Source organism: Callospermophilus lateralis, chromosome 10 (genome assembly GCF_048772815.1).
Source record: "Callospermophilus lateralis isolate mCalLat2 chromosome 10, mCalLat2.hap1, whole genome shotgun sequence".
Classification (NCBI taxonomy): domain Eukaryota; kingdom Metazoa; phylum Chordata; class Mammalia; order Rodentia; family Sciuridae; genus Callospermophilus; species Callospermophilus lateralis.
In genome coordinates, this window is record NC_135314.1 from 132770028 (window position 1) to 132787198 (window position 17171).

A 17171-nucleotide genomic window follows, 5' to 3' on the forward strand; every position below is an offset into this window, starting at 1 on the left:
GGTGGAAATTGAGCATGCGTATTCTCGATCCTGACAGAAAGGACGGGGCGTGCTTGGTCCAAAAAAAGGACTGTTGGAGAGGTGGACATGCGTAGTCGGAGCCTGGTCCTTCTGTTAGGGTGGAGCTTATTCATTTAGGGGCGGGACCTGAGGGAAGACTGAACAGCGTTGTCGCGGCTCGAAGAGGGGCGGGGCCCGAGGGGCGGGACCTCGGGTGGCCCGAGGTGGCCTGGCTGCTGGGTTCTCAGCGGCGCAGTCCGACTAGTCTCGGCCCGGGGATGGCGTCCCCACGGGAACTGACCCAGAACCCACTGAAGAAGATCTGGATGCCGTACAGCAATGGGAGACCTGCTCTGCACGCCTGCCAACGTGGTGGTGAGGGGAGGGAGGTGCACGGGGATGGGTGGATAGAGGGCTTGGGTGGGAGTCTCTCGTGGAGAGGGAACAGGGGAGATTGGTGGGGAACCGGCACAGGCTGTTATAACTGGTGGGAGGAGTCGGGGTTTGTGGGGGAGTTGGGGACGGTTGAAGAGGCGTGACAGTGGTGGGCTGAAGTGTGGTGGAGCAGGGGGTGGGTACAGGTGTGTGGGGCTATTTCTGCTTGATAGGGTAGGTCTGGCCACCATATCGGGGAAGGCACTGGCTCCTTTGCTCCCTATTCTATACCCAGGGCTTGCCGTTAAGGCAGTACTCCGTGGAGAACTGAGCTGTGTGGCACTAGGAGAATCACTTGGCCTCTCTGAGTCTGAATTTTCAAAGGCCTAAGTATGGGCTAGTCCTCCAGTAGGAGGATGGGTGCTCCTTGGCCTTAATACCACGTTTTGGGAGGAGCTTTAGGGAATTACAAATGTGGTCAGGATAGAGGCAATAAGACCACTATGCCATATGGACCCATCTTTGTGTCCATGGGGATGTAAGCATCCACATGTTTTATAGGTGAATAGTAAAACGCAAGGGAGGAACATCTAGAAGATAAGCTGAAATTTGTGGAATTGCTAAGGGACACCTCTCCTGGAGTCCTGGATCTGCAGCTTTTTGTTACCAAGGAAAAGAAAGATTTGTTTTAGGAGTAACTGAAATATTGTAACAGATTAGCAACTTGGCAAGGATCTCAGAGAACATCTAGTTCAACTGGTGGTGCAGATATGGAAATGGATATTGGGAGATTGTCTGATGTGCCATGGTCTCCCTGAACTCCTGACCTCTGCTTGTGTGTGATAAGGCAGGGAGGGGGATCCTCTGTGCTGGTGCTGCCAGGCTAGACTATGGCTATAGCTTTGACAATAATGTGAGCCCTCCAGGAGAGGTTTGTGTATACTTCTGATCATACTGTGAGTCCTGGTAACGGGTGGCTGTGGTTTATAAGCTGACCAAGTTCTGATGGGGCCTTGGCCATTCAGGATTCACATTTTGAGTCATAAGGGGCTATGGCCTCAGCCTGGTCAGCCCTACTTAGACTCTTCTGGAGGTGTGGTGGCTGAAGCTCCTCTCTCTTATTCTTCTAACCAGCCTGTTAGGGCTGTGATGTTGACTAGGGGACAGCTGCTATTATTTAATAAAGGGAAAGAAGTAAGAACCTTGATTTTGGAGGTGGGAATACTCAAGCTATTTACTGGCTGAGCTGTGTGGCCTTGAGCATGGAGCTGACCTTCCAGACTTTGGGATCCTTATCTATGCGAAGTGATAGTCATCATTTTGATCCATGAAATGACTGATTGACTGAGGGGTGTCCTTTGCTGCCATCACCTCCACTCACTGTTGGAAATTCTTCCCCTGCTTGATGAAATTCAGAGCCACTCCTGAGGGCCCAGAGGCTCTTACATTCCCCATCATTGGCCTCTTAGCTCAGACCCAGAGGAGCTCTAGGGTGGGGCAGGCAGGGCTAGGGATAAAGAGGGTCCCAGGGATCACAGCAGGAAGAGCAATTTTTCTGACGACTTTTCTCATCCAAAAGGTTGCAAAGTGACAAGATTCTTACTGTTTGAGGACAGGACCAGTGTGTGCAGAGGACAATAGGAGGAGAGAGGACTTTTTGTATAGAGGGCAATAGGAAGAGAGAGGACTTATTGTATAGAGGGCAATAGGAGGAGGGAGAGAGGACTTTTTGTCTTTCTGAATGGGACCACCATGCACTATGTGTGTGTGTGTGTGTGTGTGTGTGTGTGTGTATAATATATATATATATATATAAAACACATATATATACAATATGTATATAATATACATATATGTTATAATATGTATATAATATACATATAGTATATATATATGTGTGTATATGTGTGTGTGTATATGTATATACACACACACACACACACACACACACACACACACACACTCTGTCTTCCCTAATTTGGCCTAAGGAGGTAGGAGCAGGTACAGTTTTGAAACCTGTTCTAGACATTTGTGGCTCCCCTTTCAGTAGAAGTGCTTCTTGTCCTAGGCTTCTTATCTCCTAGAGCTCCTAGGACCTTCAGCAGATTTGCAGGAAAGGCACCAGTGAGGGAAGCTGTGTATGTTCAGTGTTATAGGAAGTGTGTTTTGTTGTCCTGTTTGCTCAGTATCGGGGTCCTTGTGGGCTCAGAGTTGCAGTTCTGTCTGCACACCCCAGCTCCTTTAGCCCATGTGTGTCTGCTTCAAGAACTGTAGTGTGTTTCCTTTTTGTCGTGACTGCAATTTCTTCACTGCTGGAATTTCCCCAGCATTTTGCTGTTGTAAGCAGAGCTGCTACCCTATGAATATACTTGAACTTTGGTTTTCTTTGGGTCATTTCTTGTAACTTATCTTGAGGAGCAGAGGTGATAGCTAATTTATTGCCTTGTTTTGTACCTTGGCTTGATTTGCTGGCCTGACTGCCCACCTTGCAAATTGATGGGAGAGGGGAAGGTGGATACTGTCACCAAATGATGTGGGAGGAAGTTAATGCCATAAGAAGAGGCCAGGGTCGTCTCTGGGAAGACAGAAGATGTGAAGGGACAGGGGATGTAGAAACACAAAGCTGAGGTCATGGGATCTCCCCCCAAACACACCAAGAAGCAGTGGAAAGAGGTGGCCTTATCGTGGATCCCTTCTGATTAGTGGCTGATGGTCTACCCTTGAGAACTATGGCTAGCCTGGCCAAGAATTGTGCAAACAGCACAGGGCCTCAGTCATCTGCTAGCCTGAGGATTCAGGACCTTGCCTAACTTGTATTTCTCTCATTTAGGCCAAAGCTGAGGTTTTTCTGCATGTTTCTTCACTTTTGCTCACTGTTGGTCTGTGGTCCGTAGGGTTCCTTCCTTCCTTTCCCTGCGGTTTGCAGATTGGGTCACATGGCCTTTTGCACAAAGGCCATGCACAGGAGTGATGAAAAATCCACTGGCAAGCAGGGACCTTTACTTCTCTGTAGGTCCTTCCAGGGACCAGTTTGTTGCCTTTGCATCCCAAGAGTGCCAAAGTACATCAGAAACTTAGCCTGGTGTGCTGCTGGGATGAGGTAGATAGCACAGCTTCCTGGAAGTGGTTTGGTTTGTACATGAGTTTAGTGCTGGACTTTTCTGAGGAATTTTCATTCCATTTCATGGTGGGGACACCAAGGCTCAGAGCTGCTGGTGTCAAAATCAAGATAGGAATCTCTGCCTGTCCATTTCCTGATTTCCAAGCTAAGCTAAGAGGCCCCCATGAAGGGGGCCTGACAGTCTATCTAAGGAGGGTTACTTGTGAAGGCAATTGCAGAACCAAGTGGGCAGACTACGGGCAGTGACAGTTCCCTATATCTGTTCATCAGGCTATCTGCTATGGTTTTATTGGCCCAGGTCCTAAGGATGATGAAAGAGAAGCTCTCTGAGGCTTCTGAGGTGAAATTGAATTTGATCTCATTGAAAGCTGAGTTGGATCATATGAGGCTGGCTGTTCTGTGGCCTTGGTGTCTGTTCTAGCCAACTAAGGCTCAGAGGAGTGGCCCTTCCCTACCTCTAGCCTCGGCAACTTCTCAGGTTGGCACACTGACCTGTTGGCACATGATATCGTGGTGGACAGACTATCAGAAGGACTGTTCGATATTGGTCTGGGCTTTTATTTTTAGCCACTGGTGGCCCATCCCTGGTAGACTTCTAGATGCCTCCCTTCTCCTGCCCATATTTCTTAAACACCAACATGGTACCAGGCCTCAAGACCCTGAATGGCTCAGACACTGCAGGCCTGCTTCTGCTCCAAGTGATCAGTTTAGAGAGGGTGATGGTGCACCAGGTGATCAAGAAAGTACCACAGAGAAAAACTTGTTGAGAAAGCAGCTTTTAGTCTAGGCTTTGATGAAAAGAAATTCACCATAGGGCTGGGATTGTGGCTCAGCGGTAGAGCCCTCGCCTAGCATGTGTGAGGCCCTGGGTTCGATCCTCAGCACCACGTAAAAATAAATAAATAAAATAAAGATATATTAAAATAAAAGACATTCACCACAGGGAGGGCAAAACTGTGAGGCTTGTTGAGAGCCACAGTTTAGTCGAATGACTAATGGCATTTTGCTAGAGGGAATGGTTGAAAGGTGACCCTGCTCCAGGAATAGGGCGGCTCCTGCTGGGAATAGGGTGGCTCTGGGATTAGGGCGGATCCTGCTGCCTTAGGCTCCCGCTATTGAGTTCTCCTACGCTGCCCGCCTGGAGCCCGGTGGAGGGAGTGTATTCCCGAGAAGTGTGTGTAGAGTGCCAAGTGTGTGTAGAGTGCCGGTGAGAGTTCGGGAATAAAGAGTTGCTGTTTGAACCTACAAGGCTGTGTGGCGGTTCGGCTATTTTGTGCCCAGACAGACTGCGGCAGAGGCTGTAAATGCTGACAGCACCGAATGATTGCTGGGATGGTGGGAACATGAGAATGTTAAGGTATGGATTCCTGGATGAGAGAGGCAGGCACTGAATACCCCTTGGGTCTTTCATGCAGCATGTATGGTTGAGCTTTATATTTGCTGGTGCACATCAGAATGATAGCTGGTAAAATCCCTGTTGTGTCCACCAGAGCCAAGCTCTGAGGAATGGGGATCTGCCACCTTGAGACTGAGTGTGGGGTCTTCAGGGAGCTGTCGATGCCAGGAGGCCTGGAAGGTACAGCTGATGCCAGTCCTGTGCCCTGAAGCTGAGAGACCACAGTCAGAGAAGGAGGGGCACACAGGAGGGGTCCTGGCTGTATCTGACACTGTGTGCTGCTTTCCTTCCAGTTTGCATGACCAACTGCCCAACGCTCATTGTCATGGTGGGCTTGCCTGCCAGGGGCAAGACCTACATTTCTAAGAAGCTGACCAGATACCTGAACTGGATTGGTGTGCCTACTCGGGGTAAGCCTTCTAGAGGACACTGGGGGATATGTCGGGGAGGGGAAGAAGAAAGAGAAGGCCAGATGGTGGGGAAGGATCCTGGTCAGGAGTTGGTAGGTTTACTGTTCCGTGAAAGCTGAGCCTTTCCTTCCTCTCAGAATTCAACGTTGGCCAGTATCGTCGGGACATGGTCAAGACATACAAATCTTTTGAGTTTTTTCTCCCGGACAATGAAGAGGGCCTGAAAATCAGGAAGTAAGTACGTTGGGTGTGGGGAAGCACTGTTGTTGAGAAGGCCAACAAATTATCACCTACTTGCTGAGAAGTCCTTGTAGCTTCTAGAGCCAAGCAGCTGGTGAATGCCTGAGCTGTTCCTGAGCCCTAGCCTTGTTCTGCCTCAATGGCTGTGTGAAAGCCATTCTCTGGACCTCTGAGGATGTGGTGGGTTGGGATGTGATGGATCTAGAAACAAGAGGAAATGGTATATAGTCTCTTGGTGGCTGGCCCATTCCTACCCTGGTGTAAGGATCCTTGGTAAGGGCATCTTGTAAGACTACAGAAGCAGCTTCAGGGAGGGGAGAGATAGGTTAGAAGTGGCTGTGCTGAAGGACTATCACCCCAGGCCTTGCTGGTGGTGAGAGGAACCCTAGATGGTACAGAGATGGCCTCAGGTCTTTCCTCTTTTGCCCCAGAATAAGCACCTTCTGTATATTTAAAGCATGTTTGCATGTGCTTGGCATGTTCTTGGCATCTGTGGATCATGCTTGGCTTTGTTTTGAAGTGGCCTGTATGCTTCTGGGTGTGTAGTTCCCACTCCTACTCTTCTTAATGAGATAGAAATGTGCATATGATAACCTCATCCCCATTCAGACTTGAACTAAACACTTTATCCAAGGAACTGAGCGTGACTGCTGGTCTGAGGAGCTATGCTGTGCTCTTCTTGGCAGGTGTTATCAGGGTGATCAAGGAGCCCCTTGTCAAGCAAGGTGTAGTGGTACACACCCATAACCCATGACTCATGAATCTGAGCCAAGAGGATAGCAAGTTTGAGGCAAGACCCTGACTCAAAAATTAAAAAAAAAAAAAAACAAAACAAAAAACCTCTGGGAATGTCGCTTGTTGGTAGAGCACCCTGGATTCATTCCATCCCCAGTACTATTTAAAAAAAAAAAGAAGAAAAAACACCTGAAGCCCCCGTCAGCCTAGGATGACAGAGACTTGCTTTGAGTTTTGGGCTCAGCCATCACGGTAGGGCAATGAGCAGACGTTGCTCAGCTCTAGTGACTTCTCCAAATCAAACAACCTCAAGGTAGAAGTTATGAGGTTGCCCCCACAAACTGGCAAAGTGACGCCGTGGTCTGGACACTAGGCTGTTTATGCCTTCTATGGCCACCAGGGGGCAAGAGCTCCCTATTGTGGGACTTGGAACTTCAGGCCACTTTGTTCCTGCTTTATTAGGGCTGGGTCAGGCTGATTCACCAAAAAGAGGGGTCTGATGTTCAGGTTTTTGTGGCCAACTTGCAGGTAAAATACAAGGCAGGGCCCTCTGGTGATGTGGAGCCAGATAAAAGAAAGAGGACTGATTTTGAGCCTGAAGATCAAACAAATGGGAACTTTACTCTTAGGCTGAAAAAATGAAAGTATAGATTAAAAAAAAAGTAATTTGTCTATCTCTAGACCTTAAAGGAGAAATGGATAAAATAGGAAAGATATTCTACATGCCAATCCATATTGCAGCAATGAATAAAAGGGCTGAAATGTTCTGAAAATAGTGAAGTCAATAATCCATTATAGGTAAGGGTTACAAATTCCTGAGGGTCTATGGACCTGGGCTGAAGGACAGAGATGGTGACATCCTCCTTCAGAAGGTGTGGTTTTGGAAGTTTTCTCTTCCAGAACAGGAAATTGAACATTAAGCTTGATATTGCACTGGGAAAGTCATAATGTCTCTCTTCCCCCACCACCAGCCCCTGCATGTACACAAGAAAATGTCTTTTTTAAAAGTACTTATTTTGATAATCAGGGGAAAATGCATGACAGTTAGAAATCATGAATAAGGCAAAGTGGCAGCATGGATTTATACACAATGACATGATGAGGGCAAAGTACAGAAATGGTATTTAAAAAAAATTTCTACTAACTGGGCATGGTGGTGCATGTTTGTAATCCCAGTGACTTAGGAGACTGAGGCAGGAGGATTCTAAGTTTGAAACCTGCCTCTGCAACTTAGCGAGTCCCTAAGCAACTTAGTGAGACTCTGTCTCAAAATAAAATGAAAAAGGGTTGAAGTGGTACACATGTGTAATTAGCTACTTAGGAGGGCGAGGCAAGAGGATCACTGTTCAAGACTAGTCTAGGCAACATAGTGAGATTCCTGTCTCAGGAAAAAAAAATCCAAATGTTCAGGAGTGCATAGGCTTCACCTTACAGGAGCAGAATTAGTGAAATTATTGCCAGGAAAAGAAGTGAAGCCTTGAAAAGTGAAGGAATCCTAGAGCTATCCCCCCTCCTATCTTGGATAGGGTAAGTTTCTGCATTCTCTTAGCTTGGGTAAGCTGCTGGGATGACCCTGTGTTTTTTCTCCTAAAGGCAGTGTGCCTTGGCAGCCCTCTGTGATGTCCGAAGATTCCTCAGTGAGGAGGGGGGTCATGTGGCGGTGAGTGTGAAACCCTGGTCACAGCTGGGAGTGAGACATGGAACCATATACATGTGTATCATCTACTCCTTTTCACATAAGGCATCTGGAAGGGGAGATGGGGTGCATGTGCCCTGGATGCCTCTGGGTGCCAGCCTGAGGAGGAAGTTTGGGGTGGCTGTGAAGGATGAAGTTAGAGGAAACTCCTGGCCCAAGAGTTTTCCTCAGGGATTGCAACTGCATTTAACCCAAGAGGACTTCCCTTGGGAAGTCAGGGCTATCATTACACCTAAATTTTTGACACAAGTGATTTCTCCAGGTGTGGGAAGTCCTGCCTAGCATTTACTGCCTGTTCCAGGAACCAGCTGAGTCCCAGGAAGGAAATTCTACCTACATGAGGGCCCTTGCAGTAAGATGGAAGGATGGGGCAAGTCTGAGCTAGGGTGTCAGCTGGGAAAGGCTCTAGCTCAGCCCTCTACTTCGAAACATGGGAGCTATTCTTTCCCTTCTGCTTTCTACTTGGAGTTATTCCTCCTGGAGCTCTTTGTCCCCTGGCTTCAATATGGATAAAGTGCCTGTGGCACAGCTGTCACCCTGGGAGTTCTCTTCTCTCTGGGTTGAATCCCCTGCTTCTAGATCTTATGTCTTCCTCACCTTTGTTTACTGAGTTGCTTTGTTGAAGCACATCTTCCAGGAGCTTCCTAAGAAAGATACTTGAGGAGCTGGGTGTGGTGGTGCATGCCTGTAATCCCAGTGGCTTGGGAAGGGCTTGGGAGGCTGAGGCAGGAGGATCATGAGTTTAAAGCCAGCCTCAGCAACTTAGCAAGGCCCTAAGTAACTCATTGAGACCGTGTCTCTAAATAAAATATAAAACAGGACTGGGGATCTGGCTCATGGTTAAGCACCCCTGGATTTATTCCCCAGTACCAAAATATAAATAAATAAAAAATAAAGTAATTGAGAAGAAAAGTGTATGAAGGTTTGCATATCAGAGATGTCTTCTCCTACTCCCTATCTCTCTTCTCTCCCCTCCCTTCCTTCTTTTTCCTCATCCTCACATTTCATGGTTGGGTAGAGAATTTTAGGTTACAAAAACTTTTTACAACCTTGTTTTAAAGCTTCTAGAGAGACCACACAGAAATCTTATGTTGTTGATTTCTTGATCTTTGTATAAGGTTCATCTATTGAAATGATCTGGGGATTTTTCATGCTCCTTTCCCTTTGGAGAACTTTAGGTCTTCAAGGCAAAGGACCTTATGTTAGGTCTTCTCTCCTCCACCCTGTTGTCTTTTAGGGGGCCCTTGCCATATCTTCTATATCAGGGAAATTGTCATGCATTATTTCTTTGGTAAACCACCTGTGCTACTTTCTGGCAACTCATTTCTCAATTCTCCCATTTGTGAGCTGCGTTTTCTAGATTCCTGATGGCTACATGCTAAGCTTGATCCCTAATTTTGTTTCCCCACCTCATTTTCTCTGTCTTTTTTGTTTTGAGGCAGACTTCCTCAACATTATCTTATAGGTGGTTGAATATTTTTAAAATTTCAGAGATGGTTTGGGAGTGTATCTCATTGTTACAGAACTAGCCTAGTATATGTAAGGCCCTGGATTCAGTCCCCAGCACTTCTAAAAAAAAAGAAAATCAGTGATTATACTTTTCTTTTTCTCTGAGTGGTCCAGGTTTTTTTTTTTTTGAGGCGGGTGAGGGGTACAGGGATTGAACTCAGGGGCACTCAACCATATCCCCATATCCCGTTTTTTGTATTTTATTTAAGCAGGGTCTCACTGAGTTGCTTAGGGCCTCACTGAATTGCTGAGGCTGGCTTTGAACTCATGATCCTCTTGCCTCAGCCTCCCAAGCTGCTAGGATTACAGTCGTGCACCACCACATCTGGCAAGTGGTTCAGTTTTTAAAAGTTTGTTCTTGTTTCGTGGTTACTATATCCTTCTGTATCTCTCTTTGGGATTTTATAAGATTTCTTTTTCTTTTTTTTTTTCTTTTCCTTTCTGGTACTGGGGATTGAACTCAGGGGTACTTGACCACCGAGCCACATCCCCAGCCCTATTTTTTGGTATTTTATTAAAGGCAGGTTCTCACTGAGTTGCTTAGCGCCTTTGCAGTTGCTGAGGCTGACTTTGAACTCGCAATTCTCCTGTCTCAGCCTCCCAAGCCACTGGGATTACAGGCGTGCGCCTCCGTGCCCAGCTTTTTTTTTTCTTTTTAATGTTTTTTTCTATTCTATGTCCTGTTTTCATTTTCTTCAAGTACCTTTTTTGTTTTGTTTTGTTTGATTTTCTCTTTTTCTTTCCTTCTTTTTTTTTTTTTTTCAGTACGGGGTATTGAACCAAGGGACATTCAACCACGGAGCTACATCCTCAGTCCTTTAAAAATTTTCTTTTGAGACAGGGTCTCACTAAATTGCTGATTAGCCTTAAACTTTCTATCTTCTTGCCTCAGCCTCCCAAGTTGTTGGAATTATAGGCAGGTACTTGGCTAGTCTTTGTTTTTCTTTTCTTTCTTTCATTAGAGCTTTAGAGTTACACGTAGTAGTTGTTCATCCTGACAAACTCATACGTACATGGAAATTATTTCAGTTCATGATCCTCCCCCCTTTCCCTTCCATCCTCTCTCCCCTTTTCCATTTTTCTTCCTCTACTCTGCTAGACTTCCATATTATATTAATTTATTTTTGATTGGTTCTTTACATTATCCTATTCTTCCCTCCCCCTTGCTTTTATTTTATTTTTTAACTTCCACACATGAGAGAAAATGTTTGATTTTTGAGTTTGAGTTTGGCTAATTTTACTTAGCATGATATTCTCCATTTTCATTCATTTACTGGCAAATGCTATTATTTCATTCTTTTTTATGGCTGAATAGAACTCCATTACTGCAGTGTGTGTGTGTGTGTGTACATATGTATATATATTAATAAATTGTGACATATACGTATATATTATATATCGTGATATATGTGTATGAAATATGAATGCTCAACAAATTTTGAAAAAATGTTCAACATCTCTAGCATATATATGTATATACCACAATTTCTTAATCCACTCATATATTGACAAACATCTGTGTTGATTTTATAATGTAGCTATTGTGAATTGTGCTGCTATAAACATTGATGTAGCTGTATTGCTGTCATATACTGATTTTAGATTTTTTGGGAAGATACTAAGGAGTGGGTTAACTGGTCATATGGTGGTTCCATTCCTAGTTTTTTTTTTTTTTTTTTTTTTTGATACTGGGACACTCGAACACTGAGCCACATCCCCAGCCCTATTTTTTTAGACAGGGTCTCACTGAGTTGCTTAGCACCTCACTTTTGCTGAGGCTGGCTTAGAATTTGCAATCCTGCTGCCTTACCTTGAGAGCCACTGGGATTATAGGCATGCACCACCTGCCTATCCCATCCCTAGTTTTTTGAAGAATCTTCATATTGCTTTCCAGAGTGTTTGTACTAGTCTATAGTTCCACCAGCAATGTACATGTATACCTTTTCCCCTACAACCTCACCAGCATTTATTATTGTTTGTATTCTTGATCATAGCCATTCTGACTGGAATGAGGTGAAATCTTAGTGTAGTTTTGTTTTCTTGTTAGAAGTTTTGCTTGAATGTCCACCGAGCCATGGTTGGATGCCCCTTTTAAAAAGAGATGGTGATTCCCCACCAATCTAATATATGCCATTTATACTATATCTTTCCTTATAGAGATGAGTCTGTTTCTGAATTCTGTTTACTGTTGCACTAACATGTTTTCATACCCATACACCAATGTACATTGTCTAAACACTCTAAGTGTGCAAATAAGTTTTATACTAGAACTGGTTTTCTCAGCTTAATTGTTCTTCATTAATATATTGGCTATTGTTCCTCTTTGATTTGCAACTTAAATTTTAGAATAAGTTTTTCAAGCTACACAAAAAAACTTTTAGGCTTTTTACTGGAATTGTATTAAATCTCTTGATCAATTTGGGGATAAATTTTAATGATATCAAATCTTTCTGTCCTTGAAAATGACATGGCTCTTCATTTTTAAATATCTTTCAATAAGTTTTATGATTTTCTCCATTAAAAAGGGGGAAAAAAGTGGTAGTGCAAAAGCTGATTGAATGTTTTAATGGCTACATTGTACCCAGGGGTGTTTGGATAGGTTCAGGCACTTCATAAGGAGCCCAGTGGGTCAGTGTCTGGCTGGGTAGGGCAGGGAGCAAGCCTGGGGTTTCAGCTACTCTTTGTTGGATCTCCACTCAGTCTTCCCATTTCTTCTCCACCCTCGTCCCTTTTTTCAGAGAAGCCCATGCCTCATTCTAGGGCAAGTGGATATGCTCTGGCTTGTGTTTGTTTTTCTGCATTTCTTTGAGTCCGTCACTAGGTGTCTATCTCCTATCCTCTTGTTCTCTTTATCCTATTGGAATCTGAGTATGGAGTGGGAAATAATATAGATTCAGTTCACCTATATTTATATATTCATCTCTTTTTCATTAACAAAATATATGAGACAGACTAATTTCATTTTATAAAGAGGTTTACTTAGCTTACTGTTTTAAAGGCTGAAAATGTAACATCAGACAATTCATTGGTTTAGTCTCTGGAGGGGCCTAATGGCATCAAGGTGGGAGCCCGTGTGGGAGGAAGAGATAACATTGGGATATAGGAGCCAGAGACCTGGGTGGGCCAGACTTGCTGTTTTTATAACAATCCTCTCTGGATTGTTATAAATCATAACATGAACCTTGGGGGATCAACAACAGCACCATGTTTAACTAGTTTTACTGGAGTTCCTGTTGGTTACATATGAACTAAGTGACTGCTATATGCATTACTGAATCATTTCTCTGAGAAAGTCTGCAGGTGACTGGCCAGGCCAGTCATCTAGGCAGCAGCTGGTCCTAGTGAGAAATCCAGTTCTCAGAGATGGTCTCATTGCAGCCCCCTGGTGAACTATTTTCCCCAGGGCAAAGAGTGAGTTAACTCCAGTTTGGTCCTAGGTTTTTGATGCAACCAATACCACCCGAGAGCGGAGAGCAACTATATTTAATTTTGGGGAACAGAATGGCTACAAGGTGAGACCTTTTCACCTCCCCTCCTTGGTTGGGTCATCTGGGGTACCTTTCAGAGTTTCCTGATGCACATAGGGCTTTGGGCTACCATGGTTCCTGAGAAAAATTTGGGATGAGAGGTCCTTTTTTTTTTTTTTTTTTTTTCTCTCTTCCTGGGGTTTTCTTTCCAGGGGGAAAGGAGGTTATAATGTGAGAGTCCAGGATAAGGCCATACTTCTTTAGCTCTGTGATCCCTAACCCTGATTCCGCCCCCTTGAAAGAAAGGCCTCAAGGCCTGACTGCTAGTTCACATTGCCCTGGGTGGGGTGGAGAATTCTATGGAAGAAGGCCCAGAGCCTTAAAGATGTTTTCCCTCCTACCAACCCTGGTGCTTCTGGTTTTTGCTGCAGACATTTTTTGTTGAGTCCATCTGTGTAGATCCTGAGGTCATAGCTGCCAACATCGTGGTGAGTGGTGCATTGGGGGCAATAATGAAACAAAAGGTGGCATGTGAGAGTGAGGCCCTTCTTCAGATTTGGGTTGGTTCTGGGCTGACTTTCATTTGATCTTCTTGAACATTTTGGGGGTGGAGAAGTAGTGTAGCTTCCAAAGCTGGGTCACATGAATCTGGACCCCTGAGGACCACTCATATGGAAAGCTGTGTGGCTCCTGGGCATTCATTCTTGCTCTTTCCTCCTACCTTCATTCTTGTTTTTTCCTCCTTCTCCCTCCACTCCTCCCTCCATAATCCCCTGGACAGTGGGAGAAGAGCTTTGGCTAGGAGAGGGGATGGGGTTTTGTTTTCCTAAGGAATGACTATGTGGGCTTGGGGAGATAGCAAAAGTTGGGAAAGGCTTATAGGCCTTCCTGGACCAACAAGGTAAGGGACTTCAATCTCAGGGCACTTGTGTGTGAACTCAGAGCAGGGAGCTGCTTGTCTCTTCCTTATGGGAAAATTCCCCTAACTTCTAGCCACAGACCCCAGTCCTGGCCTGGCCTCTGGCCCAAACTTCCCCATCTCCCTGCCCAGCAGTCTCCTTTATCATCTCTGACTGGCCTTCAATCCTGATATGCCCTTACTCTGTACTTGGCTTCTGCAGCAAGTTAAACTGGGCAGTCCTGACTATGTCAACCGTGACAGCGATGAGGCCACAGAGGATTTCATGAGGCGCATTGAGTGCTATGAGAACTCCTACGAGTCACTGGATGAGGACCTGGACAGGTGAGTGAGGAGAATACTGTGTCCTCTAGCTACAGTGGGTGAGTGGTAGGGAGTCCTACTTGGTATCCACCTTGTGGCTCCTCATGGTGGTAGCTGAAGGCCACACCAAAAGGCAGAGATGGTCTGACCTTTTTTGTTTCTTTTCTTGGGGCAGAAATTGTTGGCCAGAGGTGACTTGTAGAACATCTGGTAGCTCTTCTGGATCTCTGCGAGTCAGAATTTCCTATTATTCTACCATAAAACCAAATCTAATTTTTGTGCAGAGAGTCTTCTTACAAGGCATTTGTAAACATTATATACTGTTCTTTCAATGTGCAATCTATTTTGGGGAGATGAGGGAGACCCAGACCCTGCCTGTGAACAGTGGGCAGCAATCAGTGCTTGTTAGCTCTACTTGCCTTCCTTTGGAATGGAAGAGCAAGCAGGACTATTGAGTGGCAAGGGATCTTTAGGTCCATAAAGGGCATGCAGTGGAGGATCTTATAGCTGGGATCAGCAAGCATTTTCTGTAAAGGGTCAGATAGTGAATATTTTATTTAGGCTTTGGAATGTGTCTAGTCTCTGTTCCAGTGACTCAGCTCTGCCATTGTAGTACAAAAGAAACAGTATGCAAATAAGCAGGTATGTTCCAGTAAAAGTTTATAAAAACAGCCTATGGCTGCATTTGAATTGCTGACTATAGTTTGCCAACTCCAGTTTCTTCACATAAATGGGCAGTGGTTAAGTAAATAACAGTGTAGCCCTTGGTAAAATATTACATAGTAACTGTCAATCATAATTATGGAGAGGTATGGCAGAATGTATGTTGTGTAACATTAAGTGAAGGCTGAAATATAGATGTGTGCCTAGGTCCTGTATAATCATATAAGAATATATAATGCATATGAACTAAGGAACACAAGCAACTGTTAGAGGGATAGTTTCTGGAGATGTTTATAGAACAGTCAGTTCTGGACAGGCCCTGGCCTGAGACATCTCTCTTTTGTCTACTGGGCTCTAGAAACCAGCCCAGATCTGGATAGAGCTAACGGCACTTTGGGCCTCTCTGTAGCTTTCGTTTTGCCTCAGGTTTCCCCAGCACATATTTCGCCTCATTGTCCTTTGATGCAACTGTACTATAGGGGCTCCTCTAGAGCAGCTCCTATTAGATGTTTCAGGAAACATTGCTGTTTTTGTTGTTATGTTAGAGTAATAACCCTAAACTGAGGCCCCATGGACTAAACAGTTAGAATTCAAATGTGAATATCCAGAGGCCTCTTAGGTGGATCATAGCCTGTCCCTACCCCTGCCAGCATAAGTGTGTTCTCCAAGCTTTAGGGTCAGATAGGTCTAAAGTAGAGAAAGTAACTGAGCTGGGTTTATCAGCTTCTACCACCAAGACCATCCTTCTGTGTTTCTTGTCTTGTCCACCAGCTGTCTGATGTAGGGTGTGGCAGCTGCTTGGCATATATAAATGACCTGGACTGGGTTCTTGGGAGGGGTTTTCTGGAGGAAGCAAAGCTGACCAGGAAGCATGGGGAGCTTTTGCATTTGCCAGCTACTCCCAGGTCAACCCTTGGGAAAATTGTCTCTTGTTTCAACTTACAGACGGTGTATTGAGAGCTCAGAGGTAGGCAAGAAGGGACCTGGGGGACACATGAGCAGCAATAAAAGTCATGATGTGGTATGACTGGCCACTGCTTTGGATGTCACCTTTGTAAGCATGATTAGTGTTGAGCACTTCTCACTGGACTTGTCTGTGTGTCATATGTGGTGTGTTGCTCCTGCCTCACCCTTATTACTTGCACACCAGCTAATGGTCCTGAGTGTTGTGATCTCATCTTGTTGGTTGAAGATGTAAGGCCTTACAACTGGGTCCTGTGGCTGGCCAGTGTGCCTTCTAAGGTCCCTGACCACACTCACAGGCCTCTCTTTACCTTCTCTCTGGAAAGGGATCTGTCCTATATCAAGATCATGGACGTGGGGCAGAGCTACGTGGTGAACCGTGTAGCTGACCACATCCAGAGCCGAATCGTATATTACCTCATGAACATCCATGTGACTCCCCGTTCCATCTACCTCTGCCGGCATGGGGAGAGTGAGCTCAACCTCAAGGGCCGGATCGGTGGGGACCCAGGACTATCCCCCCGTGGTAGGGAGGTCAGTGTGTATGTACCTGCCCATTGGTACCTCTGGGTGGCTGGATATCTGTATATGTGTGTGTACTATGATTGGGCTTCTGTGCAATTGAGGTACATGATCTTCATTTAGTCTAGAATATTTCTATCCTGTAGGGAAGGTCATCAGTCACCTAGCAAATGCCTAGAACTCTGGTCTCCATGTGAGCTGTCATTAGCTGAGCCCTTTTTCTGGCAGAGTTCTACAACCCTTGGAGTGACATGAGCCCCAGCAGTGCTGAAGGGTTGGGGGGCTGATAGCTGTGCCATAGTCTAGAGGGATATTGAGGCCTCAGCAGGAAGATCATGTGACCTAGGGCATATGGACTGGGGTGGGAGGATCAACAAATCATGGCTGAAACTGCTTTCAGGGCCTGGGGAGAATGCCCTAGAATATTGCTTGTAAGTCTATGTCATTGGGAGTTCATGTTTTTTACTAAACCTGTGTTCTCTGAGGCTGAGCATGATCCCATGGACCCTATGGCTATAGGATCCTTTTAGGGCAACCCAGGACCTACAGGTCTGAATTTGCCTGTGATATGTTTCAGTTTGCAAAGAGTCTGGCCCAGTTCATCAGTGACCAGAACATCAAGGATCTGAAGGTCTGGACGAGCCAGATGAAGAGGACGATCCAGACAGCTGAGGCACTGGGTGTACCTTATGAGCAGTGGAAGGTTCTCAATGAGATTGATGCGGTAATTACCATCCCTTCCTTGCCCTGCCTGTTTCCAGAGCACAGTGCTAAGTGTCAGGGAAAACTTTCTCCTTAATTTACTTCATTGTTTTTTTGACTCCCCCTTCTCTTTTACATTTAAACGAACTA

At 45.3% G+C, this 17171-nt stretch overlaps 1 protein-coding gene across 4 annotated transcripts in view; it reads left to right on the forward strand.

Annotated features, from left to right (window-relative positions):
• Nucleotides 1-200: 200 nt before the first annotated feature.
• Pfkfb4 (6-phosphofructo-2-kinase/fructose-2,6-biphosphatase 4) overlaps nucleotides 201-17171 on the forward strand; it is a 42330-nt gene continuing 25359 nt past the window's right edge. The window contains exons 1-9 of one of the 4 annotated variants that reach the window (XM_076868866.2): nucleotides 201-375; nucleotides 5186-5302; nucleotides 5440-5536; nucleotides 7871-7937; nucleotides 12920-12994; nucleotides 13381-13437; nucleotides 14071-14192; nucleotides 16124-16331; nucleotides 16897-17043. In XM_076868866.2, the coding sequence (XP_076724981.1) occupies nucleotides 279-375; nucleotides 5186-5302; nucleotides 5440-5536; nucleotides 7871-7937; nucleotides 12920-12994; nucleotides 13381-13437; nucleotides 14071-14192; nucleotides 16124-16331; nucleotides 16897-17043 (987 nt within the window). In that variant the 5' untranslated portion in view covers nucleotides 201-278. Of the gene's footprint in view, nucleotides 376-4664; nucleotides 4854-5185; nucleotides 5303-5439; nucleotides 5537-7870; nucleotides 7938-12919; nucleotides 12995-13380; nucleotides 13438-14070; nucleotides 14193-16123; nucleotides 16332-16896; nucleotides 17044-17171 lie in introns of those variants that run through there. The other 3 variants (XM_076868868.2, XM_076868867.2, XM_076868869.2) reach the window with 3 other exon arrangements.